The sequence below is a fragment of the Rhinoderma darwinii genome, chromosome 4 (genome assembly GCF_050947455.1).
Source record: "Rhinoderma darwinii isolate aRhiDar2 chromosome 4, aRhiDar2.hap1, whole genome shotgun sequence".
Taxonomy (NCBI): Eukaryota; Metazoa; Chordata; class Amphibia; order Anura; family Rhinodermatidae; genus Rhinoderma; species Rhinoderma darwinii.
The window spans coordinates 150,698,741-150,716,453 of record NC_134690.1 but is presented as its reverse complement, the minus strand read 5'-3'; the positions used below and the strand labels follow the sequence as shown (position 1 = coordinate 150,716,453).

Below are 17,713 nucleotides of genomic sequence, written 5' to 3'. Positions count from 1 at the left end.
GGGCCGCTACGGCTGCTACTGCAGTAGTTACGCCACTGATTACGTCTGATTGTGATCTGGGGTCCCTCACCTAGGGCCTGTCCCAGATCTTCATCCTCCATTAAGATCCCCCAGTGTTTGTTAATAATTTCCCTCAGTTGTACGTGAGTCCCATCAAAGGTCCCTATGATACGAATCTTGTTAGCATTAGGTTTTCTTTTTTTGCTGGGAATCAGAAGATCACACTTTTCGTAGTTCCAATTGCATTATTAAATGCTTCTTTGTTGGGATATCCCCTTTGACGATATCTATTTCTCATATCTTCTGCTTGTAACAGAAAGATCTTCATATTAGAACAGTTTCTTCTGAGGCGGAGGTATTTCCCCTTTGGTATACCCTTTTTGAGGTCATATGGATGTGAGCTCTCTAACCTCAGAAGACTGTTTGTTCAGGTGGATTTCCTAAACACCTCAGGTTAAATCCTACCCCTCTCGCCCCTAAAGATCCTCACATCTAAAAATGCTAGATGCTCTGAGTCACTTTCCAACGTGAATCTCAGACCTATTTGGTTAACGTTTAAGTCTAACACAAACTCTTGAAATTCTTTTTGTGAGCCTATCCATAGGACAAAGACATCGTCAATTAATCTGAGCCATAGGCCTATTGATTCATGCTGTTTACTGTTATTTTCTGCAAAGACTATATTTGCCTCCAACCAGCCCAGGAGCAAGATAGCATATGAGGGTGCACAGGGACTCCCTGTAGCTGTGCCCCTGAGCTGGTGGAAGTAATGGTCTTTAATAAACAGGAAGACATTTTTAGTCAGATTAAATTCTAATATTTCCATTACAAATGCATTGTGATTTCCTCTCGTTTTTAGAAACTGAGATACCGCTTCTAGTCCATGTTGATGCTGGACTGAACTGTAGAGTGCCTCCACATCTATAGAGGCGAAGATGAAATTTTCCTCCATGACTATGCCCTCTAACTTTAGGAGGTGTCTCTGATATAGGACAAGAGACTCAAGACAAATGGACGTAAAATGTTATCAATATAGATTCCTATATTCTGGTTCAAGCGGTCAATCCCAGAGACTATTGGTCTTTCTTTTAGGGGATCTGTCCCTTTATGGATCATAGGGATTGTATAGAAGGTCGCTATCTTGGGATATTCAGGGAATAGATATTGATATTCCATTTTAGTGATTAGGCCAATTTGTAATGCCCTCTCCAAAATCGTTTTTAGTTCTCCCGAGAATATTTCTAACGGGTTGCTTTGTAGACTATGGTAAATTTTAGAGTTCGAGCGTATTTTATTGCACATGACTAAGTGTTGGCCTGTATTCATCACCACCAGATTTCCCCCTTGTCTGAAGGCTTGATTGTTATTTGTCTGTTTTCAGACAGACTTTTTAGAGTTCTAGATTCCTCCCCTGTCATATTTATATGACTAGGTTCCTGGAGTTCAAGTACCCTTAGGTCTTTCTCTACTAACCTTCTGAAGATTTCTATATTAGGATTATTTCATATTGGTGGCATTTTAGTGCTTGTCACCCTCAGATTTGTGAAGGGTCCTTTGCCTCTATCTCTAATATTGTCTTCCAGAAGATCTGCAAGATCCCTTGCACCTGCTAGGTCATCTAGTTCTAGATTAAACTCTTGACAGGTCCATTAGTCTTTAGCTTTGAAAAATGTATGCCAATGTAGTTTCCTGGAGAACAGGGCAATGTCCTTGGTCCAGACGAAGGAATCATATTTTTCTGTTGGGACAAAGGACAGGTCCCTCTCCAGAATTTGTTTTTGAATTTGGGTTAGGGGTTATGTGGATAGATTGACCACTTCATTTTTGTTGATCATTTTGGAACAATTTTTTGTCATGTCATGTATTGGCTTCTGTGCCTTAGTTGGTACTGGCCAACGGATAGGGGTTGGGATAGCAAAACCTGTTCATTTGGTTGGAATCCCCTGCCTCTGCTACCTTCTCCCATATGTCACTTTTGTAATATATTCACCTATGCGAAGATCTAGATGTTTTCTAATACGGAGTAGTGTCACGTGACTCCCCAACCATCGGAATGTAGCACTTACGATAATGTGCCGACAGGTCTTCTATCTTTTTAAATTCCGGACGAAATTCTCTTCCTGTTTTCTCTGCGAATGGCGCGTCATCACTGATGTCCCTGTAGTGTGCAGTTCCTATCAACGAAGCAGTAAACTTGCGTATGAATAAATATTTATTTGAATCACGCATGTGCTGTTAAATGCTAATACATTGCGCCTGCGCAGCCCTTATCTTCTGTTTACAAGTTAATGGTATTTGGTGCAACATTCTCTTCTGCTCTCAGTGATGTACTGAGAGCAGTAAAATGGAGATGGAGAGGAGGGATGTGTATTGGTGGGTGTAGTAAAAGACAGTCTTCAGCCAGCATGATCGCATGAGACCACGCTGGCTGAAGACTGACTCAAGCGATGGTGCTGGCTGAAGACTGTCTTTAGGAAACAGCCTCACGCTGATAGGTCAGCGTCAGAGGCTCAGTGGTATCTCCGCCCATTAAGAATCGCTGGTGGCCAAACCCCCTTGGCTAGACAGTGGGTCATTTCCATATTGGTTGCTAAATAAGGAGGGGTCCATAGGTCAGCAACGGGGGAACGCACAAGTACAGTACAAACACCGCTGGACTCTTAGACACAGCGGCTATTAGGTGAGACTGCTAACTCACTTTGTAGGACCTAGTGACAGGTCATCTTTAAGATGATAGCATATCAATGGTTTTGAGATCTGGACTTTGACTTGACCATTCCAAAACCTTGTTGTTGTTTTTTTAGCCATTCAGATGTCACTTTGCTGGTGTTCTTGGGATAATTATCCTATTTCATGACCCAATTTTACATGCCTGGTATTGCACCTCAGTACCTTGCAGCTACTACGGTGCTGTGCCTGTTAAACAATGAAGGGAACGTGGCGCTACCTAGAACTGTGAATCCTTTAGTCAACTAAACGGTGAGGGTGTCGGGAATTTGACCCCCACCAATCTGATATTGATGGTCTATCTTAAGAATTGGCCATCAGTATTATAGTCTCGAAAAACCACTTTAACTATTTAAAAATGAAATTCAACAGCCGAGTGTCTGCATGTCCAGTCCCCTCTTCCCTCACCCCCTTTATTAATTATTATTTTTAGTCTTAGTGTTGCTACTGCTCCATTAGCTGCTCATGCTCCACATGGGAACTCCATGTTCTGATCCAGAAGGCTATAAATTGGTTACAACTTTTTGAACCTCCTTATGGAACCTCCAACTTCCTGCCTTCCTTCCTTTGATAGATGCTGTGGAGATCCCCTTCTCTTGCCATGATGCCTTATGAACTTTTGCCTGCTGAAATAAATTTCTTATATAATATGATAATAATCATATTTAACTTTTCTTTGTAGAAGGAAGACCTTCAGATTTATGAAAAGTATTGCCAGAATAAGCCGAGGTCCGAAGCCCTTTGGAGACAGTGTGCTGAATGCATTTTCTTCCAGGTAACTTATAATGTACATATAAGCTTTCTATACATTTATATTTAAAGGACTTTTCTTTTTTATTATATACAAGGCACCAAATATTTACTCATGTGTTATCATTGGCCATTGTTGGTGTAAGTGACTTCTTGGGAACTTAAATGCATTTAGAAACCTATTGAAAGGTTTTTAGCTTTTGGCTTCATTGACATCTGCATCGGGACTCCGTTCATGGGCTCCGTCTGAGCTTTCCGTCAGGGGAACCCATGAACGGAATCCAAACTGAAACAAACAGAAACCATAGGTTTCGGTTTGCATCACCATTGATTTCAATGGTGACGGATCTGGAAGCTATGGTTTCCATTTGCCTTTCCGTTCATGGGTTCCTCCAACGGAAAGCTGCAACGGAACCCATGAACGGAAAGTCAACGCTAATGTGAACTGGCCCTAATACATTTTTCCATTTAATACAGTGCAGAATTGTAAATAAAAATATTTTGCAGTGCAGATGGTATGACATATGAATGTAACAATTTACATTTAGTGTGCTGTACTTCTAATTGTTTTTGTTAACGTACAGTATTTTTATATAGTTTGAGAAATATATGTATGAATCCACAAATATAGATCCTATGTTTATGGATTGGTGCTAAGCGCAGTAACAATATACTTGATCTATATTTAACTGCACTTACATCTGAGGTTCTGTTATACAAGAGCTCTGCCACTAACTATTGTAATACCACAATCTTTGTCAAGACATTTACATTGTTTGTAGAACTTTCATTGTCTTACATTTTATTTGATTTCTGTTATAAAGGAATGTCAGAGGAAACTGGACCACAAACTTTCTTTAGATGCTTATCTCTTGAAACCAGTCCAGAGGATCACCAAGTATCAGTTGCTTTTAAAGGTATATTTTCTAGGCTTTCTTTTCAAGTGACTTATTTTTATTAAAAATTATTTATGTGCTCCCAAACTGCACCACCATCACATGATTGAATAGTTAGATATCCCAAAGACCAGAATATGTATGCAGTGAAGTAGGCTACTTGTAACTTGTTTTTATTAAAAAAAAATATACTTTTTGAGATACAGCTTTTATGTATCTTGGAAACATAGAAGATGCAACGGCGGTGATCACTGTCCTCTCCGATCGCCGCCGTTTAACCCCTTAAATGCCGCTGTCAATAGCGACAGCGGCATTTAAGTGATTGACACAGAGGGAGGGGGCTCCCTCTGTACCCCGTTGCCCCCCCCCCGTGAAAAATCGTGGTGTCCTGGTTGCCAGGTACGGGAGTCTTTTAGGTCCTGCCCAAGGCAGGACATAATAGGCTTAGCTGTCAGTTAACTGTCAGTTGTAAAATGACAGTTACAATACACTGCACTACATAAGTACATACATAAATAGTGCAGTGTATTGTACTGGGGATCAGAAGAGCAGATCTTCAAGTCCCCTAGTATGTGTAAAAAATGTTTTTTAAAAAGTAAATAAATAAATAAAAGTTTTATGTAATAAAAACAATAGTCACCCTGTTCCTCTGATCAAGTCCTTTATAAATAGAAAAAAGATAAAAACACTATGCATAATAGGTGTCGCCGCGTTCGTATCGGCCTGACCTATAAAAATATCATATTATTTATCCCGCACAATGTACACCGTAAAAAAATCAAATAAAAACAATAGCAGAATTTTTGGTCACGTTGTTTACAAAAAAATGGAATAAAAAGTGATCAAAAAGTCACACGTACCCCAACATGGTACCAATAAAAACTACAGTTTGTCACGCAAAAAACAAGCCCTCATGCAGCTCCATCGAAAACAAATAAAAAAGTTATGGCTCTCAGGATATGGTGACACTAAAACATTATTTTATTTAGAAAAAAGTGTTTTTATTGTGTAAAAGTAGTAAAACATTTAAAAACTATATAAATTTGGTATTGCCATAATCGTATCAAACCACAAAATCTGCAGCGGAATCTTAAAAAAAAAAAACGCTAGTAAATCAATCACAGAAATCTAGACCAAACAGTGCGTTTTTGCTGCATTTCCGCTAACAAATCTGTTGCGGAACTTTTGCTCCCTATTGAAGTCTATGGGCCAAACCCGAGCATCTGCGCACAGAACCCGCAGCATAAATTGGCATACTGCAGAATTGAAAGTCACACCGCAGAACACTTTCCGCCCGACTTTTGTGCATTTTTTTTCTGCAGCGTGAGATTAGTGGATGAGATTTTCTAAATCTCATCCACTATGCTGCTGCTGTAAATGCTGCGGAATATCTGCACAGAATTCCATTGCAGACCTCAGGAATTTTGAGGAAGATTTTCACCTGCCTGCACTCTCTTGCCGTGTATTTGCAGCATTTTTAGCTGCGTGTTTCGCCCTCAGCCATTGAGTGCCGCGAGAAAACAACGCAGCGAAAACCGCTTTCTCTGCCTCCCATTGAGTTCAATAAGAGGTCAGAGGTGCAACCGCGGGAAGAAAGTGCATGTTGCTTTTTTCCCCCCTCGAGCAGCTAAAAGCGCGAGCGGGAAAAAAAATGCCCTTGCCTCCCATTGAAATCAATGGGACGCGGTTTTGGGCATTTTTTGGCGTGGATGCCGACGCGTCAAAATCAGCACCAAAAAACCCAGTGTGAACTGACCGTAAGAATGGGATGTGATAGTGCAAGTACAGCGCCTCTGCCTGGACCCCATCACTGCACTGTAATAGTATAGCAATAATTTGCTGAAACCAAACAATCCCTTTAATTTTCATTCCTTATCCAGTCACTGTTTAATCTTCTCTCTTTTTCTGGTCAGTTATAAGACTGGCAGAAAATGTTTCTATCTAAGTATGGAAGGAAAGGAAAAAAAAAAGGTGACACTTAATGAATGTAAGATAATTATATGCGCTGTACAAAAATTCTAATTGTCTTGCAATCACTTTTTTTTTAAAATTCTGTTCATTACAGGAAATGCTTAAGTGTAACAAGAATACGGAAGGAACAGCTGAGTTAGAAGAAGCTCTTGCAACTGTGCTGGATATCATAAAATCTGTGAATGACTCCATGCACCAAATAGCCATTACTGGATACGAGGTATTTTTTGAACAGAACCATAAATGCATCATACGAGTACAATATGTTCTGTGCATTTTTAACTCACCTTACACTATGTACATTAAAAGTGGTGCACAGGAGGTTGGAAATCTCCATAGGCATAGCAACATTTAGAACAATGCAGTCTGGAGAACAGCAAAACAAATCTGCGTAAACAAACTTTTACAGTCATTTTTATGTATCACTTGCTAGATGGTTACATCCACGCTTGAGACAAGCTCAGACAGGTACTGTATAATACATTGTATTAAATGTCCTGGCAGTCAATGAATTATGCAATCCTCCTAGGGTTTTACTGAAAAAATAATAATTAAAAAAAATCAGGAAGTACCTGCTGAGAATTTGCTTATTTATAAAAGTACCATAACTTATAAACATTTTATAGTTTTAATAGGATCTTTGATTCATATTCACACATATAAGGAAATAGTTTCATAGTAAGAAAGAAAGTGTAGAGTCCTTACTAATAAACCTCCTTTTATTGGTGGCACCTCGCAAGGAATTTATTTTTATGTAGTGTCTGTGCCAATTTTTTTGGAGGCATCACTTGAACACAGAAATGTAGAGTATTCTCAAAATTGTTGCAGAGATGTAAATTCATTGTAAGGCCCAGGGCCGGTCTGGGACTTAAAATCAGCCCTGGCATTTTTAAGCACACAGGCCCACCGGAGGCCATACGTAGCCGCCAGTGTTGGGCTGGAGTACATGGGACCACCTTTCAGCTATACAAGACATGGGGAGATTTATTAAAATAGGTGTAAATAAAAAGACGAATAGTTCCTGATAACAACTCCAACGAATCCAATGCTTTTCCACGAGAATAATGTACATGCTTGTTATTCTAGGGGATTTTTTTTTGTGTATAGTGCCGCACATATAGCCCCCCCTGAAGATGGTGCCCCACATATAGCCCCCCTGTATATGGTGTCCCACATATAGCCTCTCCTGTAGGTTGTGGCCCACGTATAGATAATGCCACTTACACTTTTAAGTGGGAAAAAAAGACCAAAAAAAACAACTTTACATACTCACCTCGACCCAGTTCCCACGTCATCCTAGGTCAATGCAGGCCTGCTCTATTCTGAGCAGGTTTGCTGGGGTTGAACGACGGCGCTGATTGGCATGGCAGAATGACTTTCTCTATCAATCAGTGCCTTTCAACACCAGAAACGGTGCGATGACGTCATCGCGCCGCTAGTATCGTTGAAAGGCGCTGATTGGCGGGGCAAGTCTTTCTGCTCTGCCAATCAGTGTCATTGTACGGCAGATACAATCAGTGCATGAGGGGGTGGCGGCATCTGGTTTCAGTGGCGCCGCCGCCAAGGGCCAATTCTAGCTTTTCTGCTGCCTGAAGCGAAAATTTAAATGGCGCACCCCAGATCTTGATTGACATCTCCCTGACTGTTCTACATTACTACCAGCCTTCTCCTTTGCCTTGTACTCCCCTGGCATGCGCGGTGCAGTGATGAAGCCGGGCCGAGTACAACTCGCTGAACGGTGCGTGTTCATGGAGTACAAGGCAATGGTGTATCCAAGAAAATTGAAGGAGACTGTTAGTGATGTATAACAGCCAGGGGGATGTCAACCAAGCATGGAAAGGTGGACATGCAGTTAGGACTATTTGACTCTACAGGATAGCGGCACCGACCCATGACCTTTTATAGAGTAATTAGCATATAGCGTGTGCCGGTTTAAAAGTTGATTTTAAAGATTTTGCTGTATCTGAAACAAACATACAGGCGAATGTTTGTAAATATTGTGAGGTCATGTATTACTGCATGGTGGCGGATCAAGGGGTTAAAACTACCAGACAGGTTCTGATTAAACATACAATGAATTGCAACAATGGCATCTACTCTACACCAGAACCAAGCTCAGTACATATATACAACAACCGAACAAAGCTCAGTACATATATACAGCCCCATAACCATGCTGAGTGCATATATACAGCACCAGAACAAAGCTCAGTACATATATACACAACACCAGAACCAAGCTCAGTACATATATACAACTCCAGAACACAGCTCAGTACATATATACAGCACCAGAACAAAAGCTCAGTACATATATACAACACTAGAACCAAGCTCAGTACATATATACAACACCAGATCCAAGCTCAGTACATATATATATATATAGTACAAGAACCAAGCTCAGTACATATATACAGCTCCAGAACAAAGCTCAGTACATCTATACAGCACCAAAACCAAGCTCAGTACATATATATAGCACAAAATCCAAGCTCAGTACATAAATACAGCACCAAAACCAAACTCAGTACAAATACATTTCAGTACAGAGATCATTTGAAAAGTCAGGTTAGCAGCTTCCAGTATGACCTGAACAATGGTAATGATATACCCCAAAAAATAGTACCCTCCATCATCCGCACAGATCATAGAGTAATAATTAGGCTTCATTCAGACCTGTGTCGGGGCTCCGTTCATGGGTTCCGTCAGACCTTTCCGTCAGGGGAATCCACAAACGGATTTCACAAACGGATTTCAATGGTAGCGCTTCCATTGCTAATGATTTCAGTTAGTCTCCGTTTCGCAAGGTTTTAATTTTTTCGCGGGAATCAATAGAGTAGTCGACTGTATCCACCTGTAATCTATCATTAAGTAACTTAGATGTGATCTATTATAGTTGGAACCTGCGTATCAGAGACACACAGGACACGCTGACACTGAACCCGTCATTCCCACGCACCTGACGTGTTCAGGATTCAGCGTAAGATATAACTGCTCTGTATACAGGATACAGAGCAGCTGTATCTCAAAAAGTAAAAAGATTTTTTATAAAAACGAATTATAAATTTGCGAATGGCTGCAGTGGTCACATGGATGAAACGTCATCCCAGGGGGACAGCCCTGACAAAAAAAACAGAATTCTGGGTAAGTATAAGATTTACATTTTTCATGAGTTGCGATTTTTTGCATCAGAATCGCTGCATTTCAGCCGCAAAACAACACAACATCTGCTATTTGTTGCGGGTTTTACCTCCTTTTGAATTAAATGGGGAAAACCTGAAATAAATAAGCAGCATTTATGCAAATACAATTGACATGCTGCGGATTAAAAAAATGGACCTTCTGAGCCTTTTTTCCATTCATCGTGTGGGTGAGATTTGTTAAAATATCACCCACTCTGCTGCTACTGCATTAGGGCTTGTCCACACATAACGGAATTGCTGCGTATTTTCCATCCGGAATTGCGGATGGAAAATATGCAGAATACAGTAGCAGCAAAGTGGGTGAGATTTATCAAATCCTATCCACACGCTGCGTAAAATTTCTGACGAGAAATTGTCCTGCGGTGCGTATTTTTTGTACTGCAGCATGTCAATTCCCACTGTGGAAAGTGGACAGAATTGCTAAGTTTTTCAGGGGAGATGTCACCATCCCCCAACATTGAGAAAAGAAAAATACGCACCATTTTCTGCAGCAATTCCAATACGTGTGGAGAAGCGCTTATTTTGCGGATTTAGGGCTTGTCCAAACACAACGGAATTGCTGCAGAAAATGTCTGAAGTAATTCCGTTTGAACATCAAAGGCTTTCCGCTGTGGCAAAAACGCACCATTTCCTGCGGTGTTTGCGACAGAAAATGGTGCGTAAATTGCTGCGTTTTTCTCACTGTTGGGAGATGGAGACGTCTCCTATGAAAAACGCAGCAATTCTGCACACTTTCCGTAGCAGGAATTGACATGCTGCGGTCTGTAAATTACGTACTGCAGGGGAATTTCGGCTCCGAATCTCATCCACTATGCTGCTACTGTATTATGCTGCGTTTTTTTCGGCCAAATTTTCGGCCGTAAAAAACGCAGCAATTCAGGAGCGCGTGGACGAGCCCTTACCACAACTAAATCCATTGGTAAAATCTGCAGTATTTAAACTACGAGTAAAATAAATACAACAGCTATAGCGACCTCCACTATATATACACACACACACTATATATATACACACACACATGTACACATCACACAGACTATATATATACCCACGTACACATCATAAACACAATATATACATCACACACTATATATACACACACACATGAACACATCACATACACTATATATACACATCACACACTATATATACACATATGAACACATCACACACTATATATACACATGTACACATCACATACACTATATATACACACATGTTCACATCACAGACACACAAATATGCACATCACATGCACACATTATACACATATAAAGTACACATTGTAAACACACATGCACTTACTTTTATGTAGGATAATTGGGAAGGGAGTTTAGCAGGTTGATGGGGTGATGGTCTTCATTCCAGCACTTCTGCTCACAGCCCGACACAGAGCCCGCCGACAGTCTCCCCTCCCGCTCCCTCACGTCCCGACTGGTAACAACAGCAGCAGTAGTAGGAGGAGAGGGTTGTGTGAAGAGCAGGGAAGGGGGGCCGGAGGGGGAGATTTTGCAAAGGGAGATTTTAATAACAGCACATACCACAGCTGCTATTACAGTCGGACAGCAGTTCTTAGCTGCTGTGCCGGCCACCCCCTTACAAATGCTGTACCCTGCTGCCTGAGCCGACACTGATTGTTTGGACGGCCAGCCGGAGGCCCACTGATCAGCGGCCCATCTGGCATTTAACAGAACTGCCAGGTGGCCAGTCTGGTAAGGCCCTATTCACATCACGCTATGGCCCTCTGTTTGAGGCATATGCCAGAAAAAGCTCCCGATGTATACCTTGGATGGATGGCTGCGATGTAGCTCATTATATAGGCATAAATTGGGATATGTTGACCATAGTCTCCAATTGTAAAAAAAAAAAAAGTATACAACAGAGTATATAGGTTTTGTTTTTACTGTATATCGTTGTATGAAAAAGCTTAGTCTACTACGCTATTCCATACCATTTCTTTTGCAGTACACCGTTATAAAGGACACTCTTTTGGCCTCCATCTGATAAAAACCTGCAAAAGCAAACAGAAAGAAGCTTTATAAATATGACACAGTTGCATGCAACATTTACAAATTTAGATTTGCACCAACTCCCACAATGTGCCTGGATTAATTGACAGGTGATGAATCGATAGTAGAGGGGTAGATCATTCCGACTTTTAAATTTGTCATTCATAAATTAGGTAGGACGAAAAAGGACAAGTAAAATATTTATATATTTTTTTTTCAGTATGATGGGTACTGTGTTTTAAGCATGATTTCATACAAAGTTGTATAAATGTTGTTGTATGGATGATGTAACATCGTGTTTTTCAGGCAGGTCTGAAGTATACGGCAGTAGTATGCCTCTTCGTTTCAGCGATGGTGAAGGTCTCAGCACCTGGACTCCCAATGATCAAAACTCCTGATATGTCTTTGTGACATATTAAAAGTTTTTTGAAAGTACAGTAATTATTCAAGTATAGTTAATGCAGAAAAAGTTTAGAACATGACACATTCCCTTTACAGACTATATGAAACTTTTCACATCTTCTGACATCTTAAAAACAAAGGTGGTCCATCAGCTGAGATCCTCGCTATGTGCTAAAATGAAGGAAATGCAGTGCTAAAGCAAACATAATATACACGGCGCTCGGTTGTTTTTGACAGTCCCATACATATTAAATGGAATGGCAGGCGTATGGTCATGCCAGACCATTCAAGCTCCTACTCACTGTGGACTGTGCAGTGAAGAGAAATGGTCGCCATTGGTAGTGCGTCCAGTGATCAGACAGTTATTACCTATCCTGTGAATAGGTGATCATTTTCAATTCTGAAATAACCCATTTAAGTTCAGGCATTTTAGCCACACCCATTGCAAACAAGTGCATAAAATAAAGCCACAGTCATGCAATCTCCATCTGCCCTGGTCAACTGTAAGGGTATGTGCACACGTAGTGACCAAAAACGTCTGAAAATACGGAGCTGTTTTCAAGGGAAAACAGCCCCTGATTTTCAGATGTTTTTCGCTGCGTTTTTCGCGGCGTTTTCACAGCGTTTTTTACGTCCGTTTTTGGAGCTGTTTTCATTGGGGTCTATGAGAAAACGGCTCCAAAAACGTCCAAAGAAGTGCCCTGCACTTCTTTTGCCGAGGCTGTATTTTCACGCGTCGTCGTTTGACAGCTGTCAAACGACGACGCGTAAATTACAGGTCGTCAGCACAGTACGTCGGCAAACCCATTCAAATGAATGGGCAGATGTTTGCCGACGTATTGTAGCCCTATTTTCAGACGTAAAACGAGGCATAATACGCCTCGTTTACGTCTGAAAATAGGTCGTGTGAACCCAGCCTAAGGCCCCATGCACACGACCGTGTTCGATCTGTGATTTATAGGCCGCATGTCGGCAGCATTTCCCGGACTGAACACAGTTCAGGGAGCCGGGCACCTAGCATCACAGTTATGTATGACGCTAGGTATCCCTGCGTCCCCACCGGAATACTGTCCCGTACTGAAAAATGTTTTCAGTACGGGACAGTAGTCCCGCGGGCTGGCAGTGACTCGCAGCATCATACATAACTTTGATGCTAGGAGTCTGGCTCCCTGAACTGTTTTCAGTCCGGGAAATGCGGCCGACATGCGGTCCGTATATCACGGATCGAACACAGTCGTGTCAATGGGGCCTAAGGATGAGATCACACGTAGTGTAAAAAATGCAACTCAGAAATAAAAAATTACAGGGTGCAGCGGTCACATGGGATAAAACGTCATCCCAGGAGGCCGGGCTGCAGGATGGCGGAGGGGTGTGTCGCCATGACTATAAAAATCTGAAACTTTTTTATTTTATGTACAGTTTTCCACAGCTGACATTCCGGTCGAAAAATTGCACTACAATTTTGTGCGCTTTTTTGGTCGGAATTCGCTGCAGCGCACAGTGCGAATACTCTATGTGCTTTTACGCAGTGTATCTGCCCTGTTTGAACATAAGTGCTATTGCTGTGAAGTGTAAGTTTGTAGGAGTAACGAATTCTCAACCACGAGGCGGTGGACAACACAAACTCACAGAGCATTGCCACTGAGGGCTGAAGTGCGTGGTGTGTAAATATTGCATATCGTCTGTTGCGTCACAGTACAGCGTTCCAAACTGCCTCTGGAAGTGACATCAGCACAAGAACCGTGCATCAGGAGTGACGACTGAGCAGTGTAGAGCACACCTCCACTGAACTCTGAAACAGTGGAAAATCTCCAGAGTGATGAATCATGTTTTACTATACGGCAATCTGACAGGCAATTCTAGGTTCGGTGAATGACAGAAGAATGCTACCTACTAGAATGAATATTGCCTACTGTAATCTAGTAAAAAAAACTTCCCAGAAGAGTAGAGGCTGTTGTAGCCGCAAAAGGACCCCCAACTCCATATTAACGCCCATGGTTTTGTAATGGGATGTCAAACAAGCTCAAATTGGTGTGACGGTCAGGTGTCCACATACTTTTCAAAATTTGACTTTAATGGGCTTTTCTTTGATATTTTTGTATCTCTGAATGAACTTAACCCCTCCCCAATCCTGGACGTACTATTAGGTCAAGATAAGTGCATTGTTCACGCTCCATGAGCTAATAGTACGTAACGGGAGGATCGGCAATTTTGGCCATCCTCCCGGCACATACAGGAGCTGTGACAACTGCTATCTCGTACAGCAGTTGCCACAGCTCCTTCAGCGGGGACCGATCTCGGTGTCCCCGCTGATTAACCCCTTAGAAGCTGCGTTCAATAGCGATCGCGGCTTCTTAGGGGTTAAACCACCATCGACGTCCCGCTACATGATAGCGGGCAGCAATGATTGCTATGGAAACCGGAGGCCTAAGAATTACCTCTGGCTATGTCACCTACGGAAGCCTAGTGGGTCCTGACAAAGTCAGGACCCACTATGCTTGCTGTCAGCGAATAGCTGACAGCTCTAATACACTGCACTATGCATGTAGTGCAGTGTATGAGAATTGCGATCAGGGCCTCCTGCCTCCAAGTCTCCTACTGGGACAAAATGAAAAAGTTGAAAAAAAGTAGTGTAAAAATAAAAAAATATAAGTTTTAAAGTAATAAATGTAAAAATCCCCCTTTTTCCCTTATCAGTTCTCCATTATTAAATAAATAAATAAACTATACATAATTGGTATCGCCGCATCCGTAACAGCCCGAACTACAAAAGTATTTAGTTATTTATCCCGCGTGGTGAACGCCATAAAAGAAAATAATAATAAACCATACCAGAATCACAATTTTTTGGTTACTTCACATGGCAAAATTTTTTATAAAAAGTGATCAAAATGTCGCATATACCCTAAAATGGTACAAAAAACAAGTCCTCACACGGCTTTATTGATGGAAAAATAAAAAAAAAGTTCTGGCTCTTAGAGTAAGGGCATGCCCCCACGTGGCGGATTTCCTCCGCAACTGTCCGCATCAATGCCGCTCCTAATCCGGGTTGCGGATTACGGCTGCGGATCTGCCCAAAATGTGCAGTAAATTGATGCAGACTAGCTGCTGCGGACTGCGGGAAAAGTGCTTCCCTCCTCTCTATCAGAGAGGATAGAGAGAAGGGACAGCACTTTCCCTAGTGAAAATAAACGAATTTCATACTTACCGGCCGTTGTCTTGGTGACGCGTCCCTCTTTCGGCATCCAGCCCGACCTCCCTGGATGACGCGGCAGTCCATGTGACCGCTGCAGCCTGTGATTGGCTGCAGCCGTCACTTAGACAGAAACGTCATCCTGGGAAGCCGGACTGGAGACAGAAGCAGGGAGTTCTCGGTAAGTATGAAATTCGATTTTTTTACAGGTTGATGTATATTTGGATCGGTAGTCACTGTCCATGGTGCAGAAACAGTTACTGCCGATCGCTTAACTCTTTCATCACCCTGGACAGTGACTATTTACTGACGTCGCCTAGCAACGCTCCCGTAATTACGGGAGCCCCATTGACTTCCTCAGTCTGGCTGTAGACCTAGAAATACATAGGTCCAGCCAGAATGAAGAAATGTCATGGCAAAAAGGCAAGACGCATCCGCAGCACACATAACATGTGCATGACAGCTGCAGACTTCATTGCGGAACTTAGAATCTCCATTGAAGTCAATGGATAAATTCCGCCATGAGTCCGCAACCAGTCCGCCACTGCTCCGCAACAGACAGAGCATGCTGCGGACACCAAATTCCGCTCCGCAGCCTATGCTCCGCAGCGGAATTTTACGCATCGTCTAAACGAACACTTCTAAATAGAAGTGGAAGTCAATGCAGAAACGGCTCCGCTGCGGATTAACGCTGCGGAGTATCCGCAGCGGAATTCAAGTGAAATTCCGCCACGTGTGAACCCAGCCTAAGGCAACACAAAAAGTAAATAATTTTTTATAAAAAGTATTTTATTGTGCAAACGCCATAAGACATAAAAACCTCTAAACATATAGTATCGCCGTAATCGTATCGCCCCGCAGAATAAAGTGAATGTCATTTATAGCGCACGGTGAACGTTGTAAAAAAAGGAATAAAAAACAATAGTAGAATTGCTGTTTTTTTAGTCACCACGCCTCTTAAAAAATAGAATAAAACTGATCAAAAAGTCGCATGCACCCCATAAACTACAATTAATTCCTCAAGGGGTCTCGTTTCCAAAATTGGGTCACTTTTAAGGGGTTTCCCCTGTACTGGTACCTCAGAAGCTCTGCAAATGCGACATGGCGCCCAGAAACTAATCCAGTAAAATCTGCATGCCAAATAGCGCTCCTGCCTTTCTGAGCTCTGCCGTTTGTCCAACCCGCAGTTTATGACCACATGTGTGATATTGTTGTAAACGGGAGAAATTGCTTTTCAAATGTTGGGGTGCTTTTTCTCCTTTATTCCTTGTAAAAAATAAAAATTTGTACCCTTTATCGGAAAAATTTGATTTTCAATTGCACAGCCTAATTCCACAAAATGCAGCAAAAACCTGTGGGGTCTAAATGCTCACTTTACCCCTCGATAAGTTCAGTGAGGGGTGTAGTTTGCCAAATATGGTCACTTTTGGGGTGTTTCCACTGTTTTGACACCACAAGACCTTTCAAACCGGACATGGTGCCTAATAAAAAGTAGGCATCAAAATCTACTAGGTGCTTCTTTGCTTCTGAAGCCGGTGCTTAGGGCCAGATGTGGGATATTTCTAAAAACTGCAGAATCTGGGCAATAAATACTGAGTTGCGTTTCTTTGGTAAAACCTTCTATTTTACAGAAAAAAATGGAATAAAAAAAAATTCTGACAAAAAAAAGAAATTTGTAAATTTCACCTCTACTTTGCTTTAAATTCCTGTGTAACGCCTAAAGAGTAAAGAAACTTTCTAAATGCTCTTTTGAGTACTTTAAGGGGTCTAGTGTTTAAAATGGGGTGTTTTATGGAGATTTCTAATACATAGGCCCTCAAAGCCATTTCAGAACTGAACTGATACCTAAAAAAAAGAGACTTTTGACATTTTCTTCAAAATATGAGAAATTGCTGCTTATGTTCTAAGCCTTGTAACATCCTAGAAAAATAAAAGAATGTTCAAAAAATTATGCCAACATATAGTAGACATATGGGAAATGTGAACTAGTCACTATTTTGTCTGGTATTACTATCTGTCTTACAAGCAAATACATTTAAATTCAAAAAAATGCTTTTTTTCCCACATTTTCTCTAAATTTTGCTATTGTTCACAAATAAAAACTGAATATATAGACCAAATTTTATCACTATCATAAAGCCCAATTTGACACAAGAAAACAATCTAAAGAATCGCTCGGATAGTTTCAGAGTTATTACCACATAAAGTGAGACATGTCAGATTTGAAAAATGGGTTCTGAGCCTTGAGTATGTGCACACGCTTAACCAAAAAGTCTGAAAATACGTAGCTGTTTTCAAGGGAAAACAACTCCTGATTTTCGGAAGTTTTTTAAGCCACTCGCGATTTTTGCAGCGTTTTTTACGCCTGTTTTTGGAGCAGTTTTTCTATAGAGTGAATGAAAAACAGCTCCATAAACGTCCCAAGAGTGACATGCACTTCTTATTCGCGGGCGTCTTTTTCGTGCCATTTTTGGAAAACGCCCTGTCGGAACATGCCGTATTTCCCATTAAAATCAATGGGCAGATGTTTGTAGTCGCTCTGCTTCCGATTTTTCAGGC

At 41.4% G+C, this 17,713-nt stretch overlaps 1 protein-coding gene across 3 annotated transcripts in view; it reads left to right on the top strand.

Annotated features, from left to right (window-relative positions):
• Window positions 1-17,713, top strand: part of MCF2L2 (MCF.2 cell line derived transforming sequence-like 2) — a 396,533-nt gene that overhangs the window by 278,887 nt on the left and 99,933 nt on the right. For all 3 annotated transcript variants that reach the window (XM_075861683.1, XM_075861681.1, XM_075861682.1), the window contains exons 19-21: window positions 3,410-3,502; window positions 4,302-4,394; window positions 6,439-6,564. In XM_075861683.1, the coding sequence (XP_075717798.1) occupies window positions 3,410-3,502; window positions 4,302-4,394; window positions 6,439-6,564 (312 nt within the window). The remainder of the gene's footprint in view (window positions 1-3,409; window positions 3,503-4,301; window positions 4,395-6,438; window positions 6,565-17,713) is intronic.